General features: G+C 36.3%; 1 protein-coding gene across 7 annotated transcripts in view; it reads left to right on the top strand.

The window, feature by feature from the left end:
• The window catches only part of PARG (poly(ADP-ribose) glycohydrolase), a 131,511-nt gene extending 122,640 nt beyond the window's left edge, over positions 1 to 8,871 (top strand). For 4 of the 7 annotated variants that reach the window (XR_006194404.1, XR_006194401.1, XR_006194403.1 and 1 more), the window contains 3 exons: positions 4,341 to 4,469; positions 5,154 to 5,370; positions 8,449 to 8,871. Coding sequence is in view for 2 of the 7 variants with exons in the window: in XM_042908054.1 (XP_042763988.1) it covers positions 4,341 to 4,469; positions 5,154 to 5,308 (284 nt within the window). In the remaining 5 variants the exon portion in view is untranslated. The remainder of the gene's footprint in view (positions 1 to 4,340; positions 4,470 to 5,153; positions 5,371 to 8,448) is intronic. The other 3 variants (XR_006194402.1, XM_042908054.1, XM_042908053.1) reach the window with 3 other exon arrangements.
• Positions 8,872 to 17,774: the final 8,903 nt, after the last annotated feature.

Here is a 17,774-nt window from a genome sequence, read left to right as displayed (position 1 = left end):
AACTATGTCAAGTTTACTAGTTCAACTTAAATATATTTTTCCTTCTTACGTAATTCTTAAAACTTTTTATTTGAACATAGTTTCATATATACAAAGTTACAAAAGGAAAAATAAATACCCCTGTGTGTGTGTGTGTGTGTACATATATGGACGTTTATATATATGAACACATGCACAATTTTTCTTAACCATTTGCGCTTAAGTTATTTATGCACTTTATGCTCCTTTTCCTAAATTCTTCAGTGTGTGTTTCCTAAGAATAAAATATTTTCTTATATTAACACATTACAGTTATTAAACTCATAAATGAACATTGATAGAATATTTTTATCTACTCTGTCATCTATGTTCCAATTCTGTCAGGTGCCCTCGTAAAAACCCTTTATATCCTTCTTGCCCTCCAATACAGGGTCCAGGGTCAGGTATTGCCTTCAGTTGTCATGTCTTTTAGCCTCTTTTTGAATTCGGAGTATTTCTATAGCCTTTCTTTGTCTTTTATGACATTGACATATTTAAAGAATAAAAGAATTAAAGAATAAAAAATAAAGAGTTTGCTGTTTCCTCATAATTAGGTTGAAGTTATACATTCTCAGTCAGCACTGCATATGTGATAGAGGCACCTGATGGCCATCTGACCCCATTGGTGATGCTATTTTTGATTACCCAGTCAAGGTGTTGTCTGATTTCTCCACTGTACAGATACTGAGTTTTTTCCTCTCCCTTGTAGCTAATAAGCAATTTGTGGGAAGACGCTTTAAGACAAAATTTCCATTAGATTTGGTATTTTTACTGATTTTTGCCTGATCCAATCTTTACCATGATGGTTGCAAAGGAGGATTATCCTGTGCTATCACTTCCTCCATGCTTACCATTTAATCTTTGACGTTCTCCAGTGAGCAAGAGCCCCTCATTCTTTTTCTCCATTTATTTATTATATATTATCTATTTATTATATGTGGACTCAATTCATACTTTTTCAGTGGTTTGCAATTTATTCACTATACTTAATATTTTGGTGCCTAGCTTGTCCAGATTTGGCTGGTGGGAACTCCTTCAAACTGACTCCTGTATCCTGATCACTTTCTTTACTTTCTGGTACAACAAAATATCCTGGGCTTATCTTGTACCTATCCTGTCCTAACCATGGAATCAGGCATTTCCCTGAGGAATCCAGCTCCTTTAAAGGGGGAATGGTATTAGAGACAAAGATCTGGGAACTAGATGTGCTCAATGCTGCTGGGCTGTCTTCTTTTAAAGGGGTGCCTGGCTGGCTCAGTCTGTTAAGCATCCAACTTCAGCTCAGGTCATGATCTTGTGGTTCATAATTTCAAGCACCGCAGCGGGCTCTGTGCTGACAGCTCAGAACGTGGAGTCTGTGTCAGATTCTGTGTCTTCCTCTCTGTCTCTGATCCACCCCCCCAAGTCATGCGTGCTCGCTCGCTCGCTCTCTCTCTCTCTCTCTCAAAAATAAAAATAAATATTAAAAAAATTAAAGGGGAATGGTATTAGAGATCAATATCTGGGCACTAGATGTGCTCATTGCTGCTGGGGTGTCTTCTTTTAAAGCATTTTAGCAGACAAGGCTAAGAATGCACACGCACACACACACAAATGTATGTATTTTACAAGTCTGTGAGTACACAGTAGTGCCTTCTGTTTCAATCCATCTCCACAGTTACTTTTGTCTTCCCATATTCCATGTCTGTGTGTCCCCTCTGTCATGGTAATGACCCCAGCTCCCAACACTATCAACACATTTACTCATTTGCTCAATCCTGTAATATATTCAAAACTAGTTTCAAAATTGTTTTTGCTTGAACTACTATGGTAAGCAAACCTAGTAAAAAGAATTGGGATTTGTTTGTAATTCTTTTCTCCTTGCCCAAGACTGGCAGTATATTAGTCATATATTATGTTCATAAGTTACTTGGATTAGTTATTTCTTTTTTCCATCCTTTCCTTTTTCTTTTCCCTTCAGTGAAGTTATGTTATTCTTTTGAAATAAAATTAGGCTATTTGTTTTTGTTTGTTTACAGTTATAGGCTCCTTTCCATTCCCATTCCTATTTTAATTTTTTTTTTGAATATAAGAATTTTAACATACTCTCAAAAATCAAAACTACAGAAGTTGTTTTCCAAAGTGTTTTAGTTTGATTCCCATCTCCCCTTTTATGAAGGAAAAAATATGTAACTAGTGAAAAGCATTTATTATACCTATATTCAGTTTTACTGTTACCTAAAATACATTTTGTCTATTGACGTTTCTCCAAAGACCTTCAGATGGCCAAAAGACACATAAAAAGATGCTCAACATTACCCATCATCAGGGAAACACAAATAAAAACCACAGTGAGATATCACCTCACATCTGTCTGAACAGCTAAAATAAAAAACAAACAAGTGTTGGTGAAAATGTGGAGAAAAAGGAACCCTCAAGCACTGTTGGTGGGAACGCAAACTAGTATGGGCACTGTGGAAGACAGTATGGAGGTTTCTCAAAAAATTAAAAATAGAACTACCTTACGATCCAGTGATTACAGTACTGGTTATTTACTCAAAAAATACGGAAGCACTAATTCAAAGGTATATATGCATCCCTATGTTTTTTGCAGCATTATTTATAATAGCCAAACTATGGAAACAGCTCAAGTATCCTAGGTAAAGAAGATGTATATGTATATGTATGTATGTATATATTTATAATATTATTCAGCCATTAAAAAAAAAAGAATGAAATGTTGCCATTTGCAGCAACATGGTTGGATCTATAGAGTATAATGCTAAGCAAAATAAGCCAGTCAAGAAAGACAGATATCATATAATTTCACTCTTATGTGAAATTTAAGAAATAAAACAAAGAGGAAAAAAGAGACAAACCAAAAAACAGACTCTTCATTATAGAGGATAAACTGATTGTTATCAGAGGGGTAGTGGGAGGAGGTTGGGTGAGATAGGTGAAGGGGATTAAGAGTACAGTTATCTTTCTTTTTTTAAGTTTATTTATTTTAAGGGAGAGAGAATCCCAAGCAGGCTATGCCGCTGTCAGCACAGAGCCTGTGGGGCTCAGTCTCACAAACCGCGAGATCATGACCTGAGTCGAAATCAGGAGGTGGACACTTAACTGACTGAGCCACCCAGGCTTCCCTCTTTTTTTTCAAAAGTTTATTTATTTTGAGAGAAAGTGCGAGTCAGGGACAGGTAGAGGGAATGGGAGAGAGAGAGTCCCGAGCAGACTCCCAAGTTCAGAGTGGATCCCAATGCTGGGCTTGATTTCATAACCACAAGATTACAACCTGAGTTAATATGAAGAGTTAGATGATTAGGGGTGCCTGGGTGGCTCAGCTGTGTTGACAGCTCAGAGCCTGGAGCCTGTTTCAGATTCTGTGTCTCCCTCTCCTCTCTGCTTGCTCTCTCTCTCTCTCTCTCTCTAAAATAAACATTAAAAAATTTTTTAAAAAGAGAGTTGGACGCTTAACTGAGTCACCCAGGTGCCCCAAGAGTACACTTATCTTGATGAACAGTGAATAATATATGGAACTGATGAATCACTATATTGTATGCTATCTGTTAAATATACTGGAATTAAAATTAGTAAAGTCTTCAAAGTTTTTTAAATGAAAAATAAAATAAGTTTTGTCTATTGAGATTAAGGTAATAAAGGAAATTAATTTTTAGGAATATATTTCAGGCTCAGTGATTTATAACTCTGATTCCTGGGGACAGTGGTTCTCAATGAATGTCCCATTCCAGCAGTAACTAGAGTTACTGTTCAATGTTTTCAGTAACATTCCCTCTCTGCTGTAGTAATTGGGAGTGCAGGAGGGATGAGGGTGTGCTCTCTAACCCATTTTGAGAATGCTTGCTATAGGGTTAATGAGAGCATTAGAACCTCCCAAGTGCATTGGTCAGGAAAATTCACAGAAACTCATCTGATACAAAAGACTGGTGACTATGTAATAAGACAAAATAAATCAAGCAAGCAAACAAAAAGTTTAGTTCCAGATTAACATAAGAAGAAAAAAAAAATACAACCAACTTAGTGCCTTGATTGTGCTGCCTTAGATGCACCTTCCCTTATTTATTTCCCCACAAAGGTGCTTGTGTGGGAATTCTGTGGCTTCATGATATTCTCAGCAGCATATCTGAAAAGTCACATGATAGATGATTTATACCCATCTGTATTTGCCATTTCTAATAATGTGTATATTATATTAGGTTTATAAATCTTTAATTCAGGATAAAGCTATGGGACACTAGCTATAATTTAGCTGGTTGAAAGAACTAAATGTGTCTTGGTGGAAAGTGTCATAACATAGCTGTGTTGTTTTCTCTTTGCTACAGCCTTAATACAGATAATGGCAGCTGCTGTAGCTGAGCGAGATGTGGTTTATTTCACCTTTGGGGACTCAGAATTGATGAGAGACATTTACAACATGCACACTTTCCTTACTGAAAGGAAACTAACCGTTGGTAAGTAGGAGATAGTCTTGACACTTGGTGTCTAGATAGATTGTCCACCATCCAGGATAAGTGGATAAGAAAAAATAAAAGTATGACTTTGAGAAAGGCAGACAAAGTCTTAGATGGGCAACGTCTGCAGAATCCTTTTCTGGCAAAGTTTCATCTGCAATCTTGAATGAGTATGTCAGCTTATTAAAATAAGGCCAAGAAACTCGTGCTTAGTATCCATTTTTACTTTTATGCATATAGAAAACTAAAAGAGGGATACTGTAGGAAGGTAAGTCTAGGTCTAAGAGGTCTCACTCTGAGTCATATTTATCAGACATAACAGCATGCTCATTTCTGTATTTCAGCTGGGCCTGAAAGGCCTTGCTACCCTGGGAACTGAATGTAGAAGTAAAGTTGCCACAAACTCCCAAAATGATAAGTGGCCAATACACCACATATACCTGTACCATGTATAGCCTGTTGTAATCATGAACTAATAAGTAGTTTCTTTAAGGTACTTATGTGTTGTTGTTTTTTTAACTTTATGTCAGGAAAGCCTTCCAGGCATATGAAATTCATACTCTATTTTCAAAAGCCAAAAATGAGCATATGTTTTTTAGATTAAGAGAAAACTAGAGTGCTCTTTAGTAGTTTTATCCACCTTTGTACCTTAATGGGGGTTTTGGTCTGGCCTTTACTTTCCAGGAGAAGTGTATAAGCTCTTGCTACGGTATTACAACGAAGAATGCAGAAACTGTTCGACCCCCGGACCAGACATCAAGCTTTATCCATTCATATACCATGCCGTGGAGTCCTGTACAGAGACCACCAGCCAGCCAGGACAGAGGACTGGGGCCTGAGGAACTGAGTAAATAGAACCTCCTTCCACCTCTCACCAGAAACATCCTGTTTGAATTGTCAGGTGTAATATACGAACTGACTTAATTTAATATAAATGTGTATATAATCCAGTTTGTGGGCAAGGATGCAGTCCCTTCCACACATATGCAGTTGTCAGTTTGTACATGTAAGCCCCCTCCATCCTAACTTACATATGCTTAGATATATTTTGTTTCCATTTTTTTCTATTTCAGTCTTCATTCTTCAGCTTTTCTTTCTTTTGCCCATCAGATTTCCTGTGAAATCCCATGAAGGGCTGTGCTCAGTCCATCAGGTCTCTTTTGATGCCTATATATTATGCACATTGCCTCTGCAGCTAGCAGATGCCAGGGAAGAAGTTGAAAACCAAGAACTTTTTAAACTGGGTTTGCTAAAGATCTCCCTGTAAGCCTTTCACCCCCAACTCTTGTTAAGATTGTGTTGCCTGAGTTTTTGAATTTTGAAAATTAAGAGTTGAGGATTTTTTTATACATGTTACATAATGTAAATCTCCTAGGTCAAAACGATTTTGTATTTAAGACAGAATAATTTCCAGATATAGTTCTTTTGAGACATCACCTTTATCTAAAATGGTTTGTCTATACTTTTTTCCCTGTTCAATTTTTATTAATACTGTTTTTTGGAAACTGACCAAGATGGAAGGAAATGTAGAATAAAAGAGTTTCCCCAAATGGCGTTTTAAAAAGAAAAGAACAAAGGGAGCTGAAGGCTTTTTTTGCTTCTTGGGATTTTTTTTCTTTTCAAATTAGAATTATTGTTTGTTCTCTGGTGCTTGAGGCATATTCATATAACCAAAGTTTAGGAACTGAGAACTCACACGATTTGTATATATTAAAGTTTCTCTGGTATTCAATGATTACATAGTTAATAAATTTTCATTAACAAATCATTTGTCAGAAACTCCCATATCATCTATATTTTATATGTATATAAATATATGTTCTTTAAGTGTGTCTGTTTGCAAGCACATAACACCCTAATAAAACTGGAATTATAGGAAATGATTAGGTTTAGGCTTTATCAGGGGCTCTGTTTAAAATCATTTATTTACAGTTGTATCCATTTAAAGCTGGTGGCAAACAAATAATAATGTCTTTCAGAGGTTTCAATAAAAGTCGATTCTGTTTTGAGAGTAGAGTTTAATCACAAAGCACTTATTCATATTTCTAAAATAGTTCTAACCTATTACTGTTGAAGTTCCAGTTTATAGTCAACTGTCAGAAAACGCTATTGGAGGTCCAATCCTAGTAGTAAGGAATTTTGGTAGATGGTCCAAACTCCTGGTGTCAGTATTGGCAGGAAAATATGGGGCTGTGGCCAATGTCTGCAACTCTTTTTATTCAGAATTTGGCACCTGACAGCAGCCACTTGTCATTAATGAAGTTCTTTACCATAGTACTAAGATTTTTAAACATCTCCCTAAATCCAAGGTGTCTGGCTTTATTTCTACTGATGCTAAAGTCTTCTCTTTCCTTCCCAACCCATTCTGAGCTTTGTTTAAGCATTCATAGTTATATTTCATTTCTTTTTTCTGTCTCCATATCATTTTCCTCTTACCCAGCTCCAAGACTAAGTGAACAGTTCTTTAAAACAATACAGGAGCAGTATAGGATGGTTCATGTGGTAGAGAAATCATTAAATCCAGGTAAGACCACCCAGCCTAATATTCCAGAACATAGACTCTAAGACTCAACTCTTATTGATGAACGGGCTTAGTGACTTGGCCATCTACCTGAGTGCCTCACTCTTTTGAGGGCCTTCAAAGAAGAAGACCTGCCCACTCTGTCCCAGTACATTCGGGGATTGGGACAGTTTAATCAAAGGGAACGTAAAGAGAACTAATGTCCATTTTTTGAGGCAGGAGGAATGCCCTCTATAAAAAGAGGGAAAAAATCAGACTTCTAATTAACGTGTGTCTGTTCTAAGACATTTAACTGCACCTTTTTATTCTCTTTTATTGGGGGCTTATTGTTTCCTTCATGTTGTTTACCTTCCCTTTCATCTATTGAGGCATGAAATGGTATTTTTAGTTTAGAATTCTTATGTTGTTAATATAGCTCACTTGCTTTACACTTTCTGTCTAGCTCACTGAAATGAAGTAACGGTTTAAGGAAGCAATGTGGAGTCATGGAAAAAATTTGAGATTTTAAATCAGACAAATTAGGTTCCAGTGTTAGCCATGTATCTTGCTAATTCTCTAAATAAATTTAATATTTGAGCCTTATTTAACTCATCTAGAAAATGGGCTATTAGCACTTATTAGGGAATAGTGTATATAAAGAAGTGTTCGTGGGGTCTGGCACATAGTTGGTACTCAATAAATTTCAGTCTTTATAGTTGACCAGGAAACATTTATGGAGCACCTCCTGTATGTATTACTGTATGTAATAACATACTGTGCTAGTTGCTTTGCATATTTTAGCACATTTTTCCAATGGACTAACAGATGCCCAGAGGTTAGGGAATACCATCATCTCAACCTCCAGAAGTTCTTTGTGAAAGGAAACTTACTCTATCATCTCTGGCAGAGACCTGACTGAGCAAAGGCTCTGACACTGTTGTTCTCTACCAAGTTCCTACTATAAGTTATTCTTCATAATGAATGACGTTATCAGTGGGGTGCATTAAAATATCTCTGAGAGAATTATTTCTTTTCTTGCTGGTTGAAGTGACATTAAGGGCAGGCAGACCCAAATTGGTACTCAAAGGGGAGATTGAAAGGAGATCTAACCAGGCTTCATGATTGCCTTGCCAGGTGTTTAACCAATATTTATTGCTTTGGAAACCAAATACTGATTAAGCTGTCCCACTGCAAGAATATGATGGAGCAAAAATTAGCTGGGTTGCGTTCTTAAAAACTTCAACAGGAAGAGAAGCAGTTGTATAGATTCTCGCCTGTTTTTTTTTTTTTTTTGGGTTTTTTATTTTGTTTTGTTTTTTTGTTTTGTTTTTTGGTTTTTTTTTTTTTTTTTTTTTGGTCTTTTCCAATCTGTGTGGCTGCATGTTTATGGCTTTTTTCTGATGTAAGGAAAACCTGAATCCTAGTATGTCTGCTTTAATGATAAGTCAAGTTTAGAAGTCCTGTACTTTCTTCTTTCAGGCTTGTGGATCTGCTCCAATCCGTTGTTTTTGGAGGTAAGGGAAAGACCAGCCATTGCTGGCACTTGAGTTCAAATATATAATCCTGTTCTTGTTTGGGGGCTGGAAGGGGGTCCGAATGAATACTTATTGGAACAAACTACTAAAATCCACTGAGCCACCGCTGTTCTCTGCGCCTATGACAGAGTGTCCTTTGTCCCCCATCATCAGATTCCCACACAGATCTACTGAACCTCCAAAGGAGAAAGTTTCCCATACAAGACATCCAAAACTGCTGTGTTTGCCTGATAACTGGTTTTATTTTCCCTGACTATTTATTTTAAATATAGGGTTACCATGTAATGATGATTTTGAACTTGGGAATAAGGAGAGCTCTGTGCTATTGTTTACATGATTTTTGTAGGATGAGAATAAAGAAATTCTGACCCCCTTGTTACTACCTCTTTTTTCTCAAATAATTATGCTACATTTAAGATGTTCATGTTCATGCTCTTATTTTATTTTTTTATTTAAATTTTAGTTCGCATACCGTGTAATATTGGTTTTAGGAGTAGAATTCAGTGATTCATCGCTTACATACAACACCCAGTGCTCATCACAAATACCCTCTTTAATACCTATCTAGCCCATCCCCTCCCACCTCCCTCCATCAACCCTCAGTTTGTTCTCTATTATTAAGAGTCTCTTAAAATTGGGGGCACCTGGGTGGCTCAGTCAGTTGAGTATATGACCTTGGCTCAGGTCATGATCTCACAGTTTGTGAGTTCGAGTCCCACATTGGTCTCTCTACTGTCAGCGTGGAGCCTGCTTTAGATCCTCTGTTCCCCTCTCTTTCTGCCCCTCCCCCGCTTGCACTCACTCTCTCTGTGGCTCTCTTCCCAAAAATAAATAAACACTAAAAAAAAACAAGAGTCTCTTAAAATTGTAGAGTGTGTCTTAAGCATTTGGTGAAAATTTTTACATATAGATTTGTTATTCCACATTAGGTGTTAAGAATGTAGAGTTAGTCACTGGCATGAGGAACTTTCCAAAGGTAAAGAGAATTCTGGCTGCATTAGTTTTTCATCCCTTCCAGGTTTCTAAGGTAATGTTTCCTGGTGTACATTCCCTTTTCCTAATTCCCATCTTCTAAGAGAGCTCAAATCAGGGTCTGGGAAGATGTCTTGAAGGTTCTGAGGACCACTGTCCTTCCATCCATTCACATATTCATAGACACAGGTGTCTTCTGTGAGTATCCACTGAAGTTTCTGCTCAGGGTGCAAAGATGAATGACTTGCCCTCTGCACTCAGATCTAAGTTGACACACAAAGGGGAAGTGATCTAAAACTCCACAGATTGTATTTTCTTCTCACTACTCTGTTCTAGTTCATCCTAGAAAAAACAATTGAATTTTTGTGCTGTCAGTTTAGAAACTTGAATAGACCCTGCACCATGTCAGTTCACTGTAGCGTTGAACTCCTTTACACAGTTTCCTGTGTCAGAGAAATGTGTAAACAAATGGGCTAACTTACAGTGTAACATTAAGATGGGCTGGCTACCTTAGTATCCTCTCTTGACTTAATACAGGAGCTGCCATCCAGCACCTGCCATCTCAGTTCTTGGATTCTGAGAAAGTAGCACTGGAAACTAAAAGGTAGATTTCCTAATGAAAATGTACTTTTCCCTGTAGTGAGTCCATGTAGGGTAGGTAAAAGGTCAACTTTCTTTTATTTTAGCTGAGATTATATCACCTCTGTTTGAATACTACACATTTAATCTATGAAAAATGAAGAAAATTAGCTTAGCGAATGAGTTTTACTTGATATCAAAATATTTCAAAATATGGTGACCTTGGGGATAAAATAATAAAAGGGATCCGTGGTGGTGCAAGGGTGGAGACCATCATGTCAGAATGTTGGATTTTCTGTTAAAGTTTGTAACCATAACCTATAAACTAGGACATAAATTTTCAATATTTGGGAAGAAATACATTCACTGCAAAATTGATTAAACCTTCAGAAATATACCCTCATCTTGAATACTTGTGAAGCATTTTCATCATTATCTTGACCTCACTGAGTCTTTATTCTACAAATGCCATACTTCGTTAATTAGAAAATGAGCATTTTCCCCCACACTGTAGCATCTGAAATTCAAATACTTTTAAAAATTGATGCTATGTCATAATTTAACTTGTGGGTTTTTTTAATACATAAAATAAAGGTATTTTATCATCTGTGGCATCTTATATTTGAGGAAACATGGTAATTTGAATGCCAACTCTATGCCAGTCACTTTTAAGCTTTGGAGCTGTAATTATGACCAAGATAGACTGGTCCTTCTTATCACATTTATACTGTATTGGAGAGCATAGATAAGAGCCTATAATATGACTTAGACTGGGTGGTCAGGAAATGGTTTTCTTTTTAAGGAGAATTTCGACATATACAAATATAAAATAGAGTAATGAATCTGCATACATACATCATCCATCTTCAACAATTACCAATTCATAGCTAATCTCATTTGCTTTGTCTCTCTACCCATTACCCACCCCCAAATTATTTTTAAGTTAATCCCAGACATTGTTTCATCTGTAAATCAATGTTTCTAAAAAACATTAATTACCACAGTATCCTGACACTAATAATAGAGAAAGACCTTCTTATTCCAAAATATGGAGTAGACAGACTTTTCCCTTTTCTTTCTGCTAAGTACTGCTGTAAACCCTGAATGTGATACATAAAACAAACATAAGAGGACACTGAAAGGTGGAAGAGAAGACAAGACTGGCTAAGGGAGTCCTTGGAACCAAGGAACGATACAGTAGTGAGTTCCCTGGAAATTCTTAGTGCCAGTAAAGAAAGGCCCAAGAAAAGCCTGCTCTCTGTAGCCAAAGGACCAGGAAAGGGGCAGCCTAACAAGACAAAAAACTTTTATGTCATAACTGCTCTACTCTAGCCAAACACCACAGAAAAAACTGAGCCAGTACCTGCAATGATAATGTGTAGAGCCTAGACTTCCACCCTTTCCAGATTCTAACAATGTGCCTCAATCATGTGGGTTGTAAGAGATTCTTTCCCCAGTGCAGTGTGAGTGGAGAACACATGAGGATACTGGACTTTTGCCTCCACCTAGAAATAATGAGGCTCCACTCCCCTTTGCTGTTAGGTGCCCTCCCCCTTCACATTAAGTGATCAAATAAGCCTAACAGAGTCAGGACTTTTCTTCACTTCTCAGAACTGTGAGGCCACTCACACACTTCCACCCACCATCCTGCATTCAGTGGAGGATACATGGGGAAGTGAGTATACAAGGTGCTCCCCTTCCAAGCCGGAATTATGTCACCATAGCCTATGGTGGAGCCTGAACTCCAACTTCTTCCCAGGAGTGCCAAGGAGCCTCCCTTCTCTCTGTATGTCACTCAAAATAGAGAGGAAACCCCAAACTTCCATCTTCACTTGGCTCTATTGAGGCAGTGCCTTGCTTCCCAACTGGAGTGGTATCGGGGGGAAGGGCTAAAACACAAGATTTAATGAGATCCAGAATCTCATAACATAATATCCAAAGTGCTCAACTTTCAATGAAATATCACTTATTATTCCAAGGTCCAGAAAGATCTCAGCTTGTCATAAAAATGCTCTAACAAACAATTACAAACACTCTTGATATAAATGAAAAAGTCACAACAAAGAGAAGATACAAGAAAAATCAAGTGGAGATTTTATTTTTTTATTTATTCTTAACATTTATTCAGTTTTGAGAGAGCACGAGCAGGGGAGGGGCAGAGAGAGAGGGAGACAGAATCTGAAGCAGGCTCCAGGCTCTGAGCTGTCAGCACAGATCCCAATGCAGGGCTCGAACTCACAAACAGTGAGATCATGATCTGAGCTTTAGTCAGCCGCTTAAGTGACTGAGCCACCCAGGCACCCCCCAAGTGGAAATTTTAGAACCAAAAGATAAAATAACTGAAATTAAAATAATAATAATTTAAAAAACACTCCATGGATGAGTTCAACAGCGGAATAGAGAAAATAGAGGAAAGAGAGAATTTGATGATACAGCAATAGAAATTAGCCAGTCTGAGCAAGAGAGAGAAAATAGGCTGAAAAAATAAATAGAGCCCAAGGGACATGTATAGCATATAACCAAATCAGGAGAAGAGGAAGAGGGTGGGGGTGATAAAATATTTGAAGAAATAATTTCTAAAAATATCCCAGATTTTGCAAGATAGCCAAGAAGCTCAGTGAACTCCAAACAGGATAAAACCCCAAATCCCCACCAAAACACATCATAATGAAACGTCTGAAAATCAAAGAAAAAGAAAATTTCTCAAAAGCAGCAAAAAATGACACATAGACTGTAAGACATACACAAACCAAATGACAAATTTCTCATTAGGCACAACAAAGGCCAGAAGGAAGTAGCACAATACTTATCAAGTGCTGAAAGAAAACTGTCAATGCAGAATTGTATATCCAGGGAAAATATCTTTTAGGAATGAGGAAGAAACCAAGATGTTCTCAGATGAAAGTAAACTAAGAGAATTTGTTTCCAGCAGATCTGCCTTCAAAGAATGACTAAAGGAAATTTTAAAACAAAAAGGGAATAATAAAAGAAGGAATTTTGGAACATCAGGGAGAACATAGAGAATAAAACTATGGGTAAATACAACACACTTCAGTTTTCTAAGTTAAATTTGTTAAAGTAAAACATAAAACCTACCTATTGTGGTTTTTTATGTAGGTACAGGGAATAATTAAGACAATTATAAATGGGAAGGTAAAGGAGTATAGAGACAAGGTTTTTATAGTTCACTCAATCTGGTAAAATGTTGACATCAATAGACTTGGATAAGATATATATTTATAATGTAATACCACAGCAACTATTCAAAAGACTATAGAAAGAAGTACACTCAAAAACACTATAGATATATCAAAATGGAATCTTCTAAAATTTTTTTTTTTTTTAACGTTTTATTTATTTTTGAGACAGAGAGACAGAACATGAACGGGGGAGGGGCAGAGAGAGAGGGAGACACAGAATCGGAAGCAGGCTCCAGGCTCCGAGCCATCAGCCCAGAGCCTGACATGGGGCTCGAACTCACGGACCGCGAGATCGTGACCTGAGCCGAAGTCGGCCGCTTAACCGACTGAGCCACCCAGGCGCCCCTCAAAATGGAATCTTCTAAAAAATGCTCAATTAACCTACAAATAAGCAGGAAAAGAAAACAAAAATGTTAAACAGAGAACTGCCAGAAAATAAAAAATAATGGCACACTTAAACACTAACACATCATAGTTACATTAACTATAAAGATATTAAATGTAAATGAGATTGGCAGGGTGGATAAAAAGCCATATGACCCAAAAAATGAACAATGTTTCTATAAGAAATTCACTTCACATATAATAAGTAGGTTGAAAGTTGAAGGATGGCATACAAGACACACCTTGCAAACGAAAGCAGACATAGCTATATTAATATCAAAGTTGACTTTAGAGGAAAGAGTATTAGAGACAGAGGGATATTACATAATGATAAAAGTGTCAATCCACCCATAAGACAGCAATGCTAAATATTTATGCACAAAATATGTGAAAAAAAGTGACAGAAACGAAGGGAAATAGACAAAACTACAATTACAGTTAATGACTTCAAAACTCCTCTCAACAATTATAGAACAATTTGGTAGAAAATCAGCGAAGATATAGAACTCAACTACATTATCCCATCAGTCAACAAAATCTAAATGACACTTATAGATACACAATCTTTTCAAGTACCTATAGAATATATACTAAGAACATTCCTAGACCAAAATCAAACCTCAAGGGATTTAAAAGAATTGAAATCATATAAAATGTGTCCCCTGATGCAATGGAATCAACTAGAAATCAATAACGTAAAGAAAAAATTCCAAACACTTAGGAAGTAACACACTTCTAAATAGCCCATGGATTTAGTTCTCAAGGGAAATTAAAAAAGAAAAATATGTTGAACTGAATGAAAAAAAAATGTATAGAAATTTGTGGGACACAACTAAAGCAGTACTGAAAGGAAAATTCAAGTCACTGAATGTATACATTAGAAAAAGGGAAAGATCTCAAATCAATCTAAGTTCCAAGAAATTAAGGGAAGACAATATAAACTCAAGCGGAATGCAAAAATTAATGAAGAGTAGAATTGAATGAAGTATGAGATCAAAAATCAATAGAGAAACTCAAATGAAACAGAAAGCTGGTTCTTTGAAATGATCCAAAAGATTGACAAACCTCTCACAAAACTGAAAGAAAAAATAGGGGAATACTCAAACTATTAATATGAAGAATGAAATAAGGGATATCACTGCAGACCCAGCAGACATTAAAAGGATAATAGAATACTGCAAATAACCGACACGTATATTGGGCAACTTAGCTTAAATGAAGCAGTTCCTCAAAAAATAGAAACTACTAGAACTCATCCAATATAAAATATATTATTTAACCATATAACTATTAAGAGAATTGAATTTATAATTTTATAAATCTACCAAAGTAATCTTAAGATCCAAATGGTTTCATTGGAGAATTCTATCAACTGTTTAAGAAAGAATTAACACCATGCCTATACGAGATCTTCCTGAAAATAGAAGAGGAGGGAAACCCCCCAATTTATTACCGTGATACCAAAACCAACAAAGAGAGTAAAAACACAAACAATTACAGACCAATGTTCTTCATGAATATAGAGGCAAAAATCCTCAAAGTTTTAGCAAATACAATTCAGCAATAAAGACCATATACAAGTAGACTATGGCCAGGTGGGATTTATCCCAAGTTTGCAAGGCTGGTTGAGTTAATGAAATCTATCACATCAACAGGCTAAAGAAGAAAAGTCATATGCTCATAGCAATAGATGCAGAAAAAGCATTTGACAAAATCCAAGACAATTCCAGATGAACATTCGCAGCAAACCAAGAATACAGGGAAATTTACTCAAATACAACAACAAAAATCTACAGTTAATATCATACTTAATAATGAGGAACTTTCTTGCTAAGATCAGGAACATGGCAAGGATCTCTCCTGTCACCACTTGTATTCCACATCTGACTGGAAGTTTTAGCTAATGCAATGTGACAGTGAAAGGTATATGTGTGTATATCTATATATCTAGATGTATAAATATATAGATATATTATTTTTCCCTGACATAGGAAGAAATAAAACATTTTCCCCCAATGACATGACTATGTAGAAAATCCCAAAGAAATGACAAAACAAATGACCCCACAAAAAGAAACAGAAAAACTTCTGGAACTAATAAACTGTTATAAGGTTGCAGGATAGAAAGTTAATATACAAACATCAATTGCTTTGCTGTATACCATGAATAAACAATTGGAATGTGAAATTAAAACAATACCATTTACATTGGCACCCCCAAAATAAAATACTTAGGTATAAGTCTCACAAAATATATACACAGTCTATCTGAGGAAAACTATAAAACTGTTAAACAAGTCAAAGACAATCTAAATGAATGGTGGGATATTCCATGTTCATGGAAAGGAAGGCTCTATATTTAAGAAGGCACAACTTGATCTATAGAGTAAACACAATCCCAATCAAAATCCAAGCCAAGTTATTTTTGGATACAGACAAACTGATACTAAAGTTTATATGGAAAGACAAAAGACCAAGAATAACTAACACAATATTGAACAAGAAGAGCAATATCAGCAGACTGACATTACCTGATTTCAAGTCTTTCTATGAAATACAGTAATCAAAACAGTGTGGTACTGGCAAAAGAACTGGCTAACAGCACTGATAACACTGTATTTTGTGGTTAGTGCCTATATCCAAAAAAGGCACCAGATACTTCAGAATTATTGAAATGAGGTCAGGACCACTATCCACTACCTGGCTGACTTGCATTTGCAAACCTCTAACACCTAACTCTCTCTGGGCTATTATTTTAATCAAAACAGTGTGACTTTAAACAATGTGTGTCATCTGTGAGTTGGGAAGGTGTAAACACAAAAGCACCAAATGCCTCCTTGCAAAACCAGTGTGGTGACATGCCTTCTTTGAGAATAGCAGGAGTCATCTCAATATGAGTCCAGATACACGTTGTATGCCTTGGAGGCCTGCATGGTTCTAGAGAAGAAACTAAAGCTGGACTGGTAGATCTGCATCTTCTGTGCTCTGCCAGTACAGTCCCTCTTATCTGTTACTTCCTGAAGAACCACTTTCTAAAGCAGGACATGAAACTCGTCAAGAAGATGGGCTTCCGCCTGAACAATCTCTATAGAACAGGCTTGGGTAGTACCTCTTTGAAAGACTCACTCTCAGGCATAATTAGAGACCTCCTGAATTCAGTGGCCTTCGAGGGGCACTGCTCAGTCCCTGGCCTTGGGGATTCCAACTGTCACCAGAACAGTTGCTTATATACTTCCCAGACATTGTTCTAAACTGTGGACCAGGTGGAAACAATGAAGATTTTTTTATGTGGAAAAACATTTTAAATTTAAAACAATTAGAAGTAGAGGACAGAATGAGATCTCAAATAAGTGTAATTAGAGTCCCAGAAAAGATTAGGGAAAATGGAACAAAGGTACTATTTGACAAGAATTTTCCAGGACTGATGAAATACCTAAACACATCAGAGTGCAATTGTATAATAAAAGAGACTAAAAGCAGATCTTAAAAGCAGGAAGACAGAAAGAAGTGATACTCTGCAAAGAAATAAAATTAATGAAATAAGAATATTATTACAATATAACATTATATAATAATTACAAAAATTTTTGGTATATTGATTTTTATTCATTGCATGTTGTAATTATATAATAATGAGTAAAATATATTAAGTGAATAAAAATTCATGAAATAATATCTACAAATTCTAGAAGAGTAACTGTTAACCCAGCTGACCATCTTTCAAGAATGAAAATAAAGACATTTAGAGATAAAACAAAAATTAAGAGTTTACCTTTATCATTCTCTTACTAAACCAAATTCTAAAATGATATACTTTAGGAAGAGTAATGAACAAAATAGTAATGTATATGTAAATATAGTTTAAAAAATGGTTGGTATAACAAGAACAACATTAATGCCTAATTTGTGATGTTAAAAACAAGGACTAAAGTGGGGCCCTGGTGGCTCAGTTGGTTAAGCACCCAACTCTTGATTCTGGCTCGGGTCATGGTCTCACAGCTAATGAGATCAAGCCCCAAGTTGGGCTCTGTACTGACAGTGTGGAGCCTGCTTGGGATTCTCTCTCTCTTTCTCTCAATATGTAAGTAAGTAAGTAAATAAATAAATACACATTTTAAAAAAGGACTAAAGTAAG

The sequence above is a fragment of the Panthera leo genome, chromosome D2, assembly GCF_018350215.1.
Source record: "Panthera leo isolate Ple1 chromosome D2, P.leo_Ple1_pat1.1, whole genome shotgun sequence".
NCBI classification, from domain to species: domain Eukaryota; kingdom Metazoa; phylum Chordata; class Mammalia; order Carnivora; family Felidae; genus Panthera; species Panthera leo.
The sequence above is the reverse complement of the archived record's forward strand: the minus strand, read 5'-3'. Positions and strand labels throughout refer to the sequence as shown.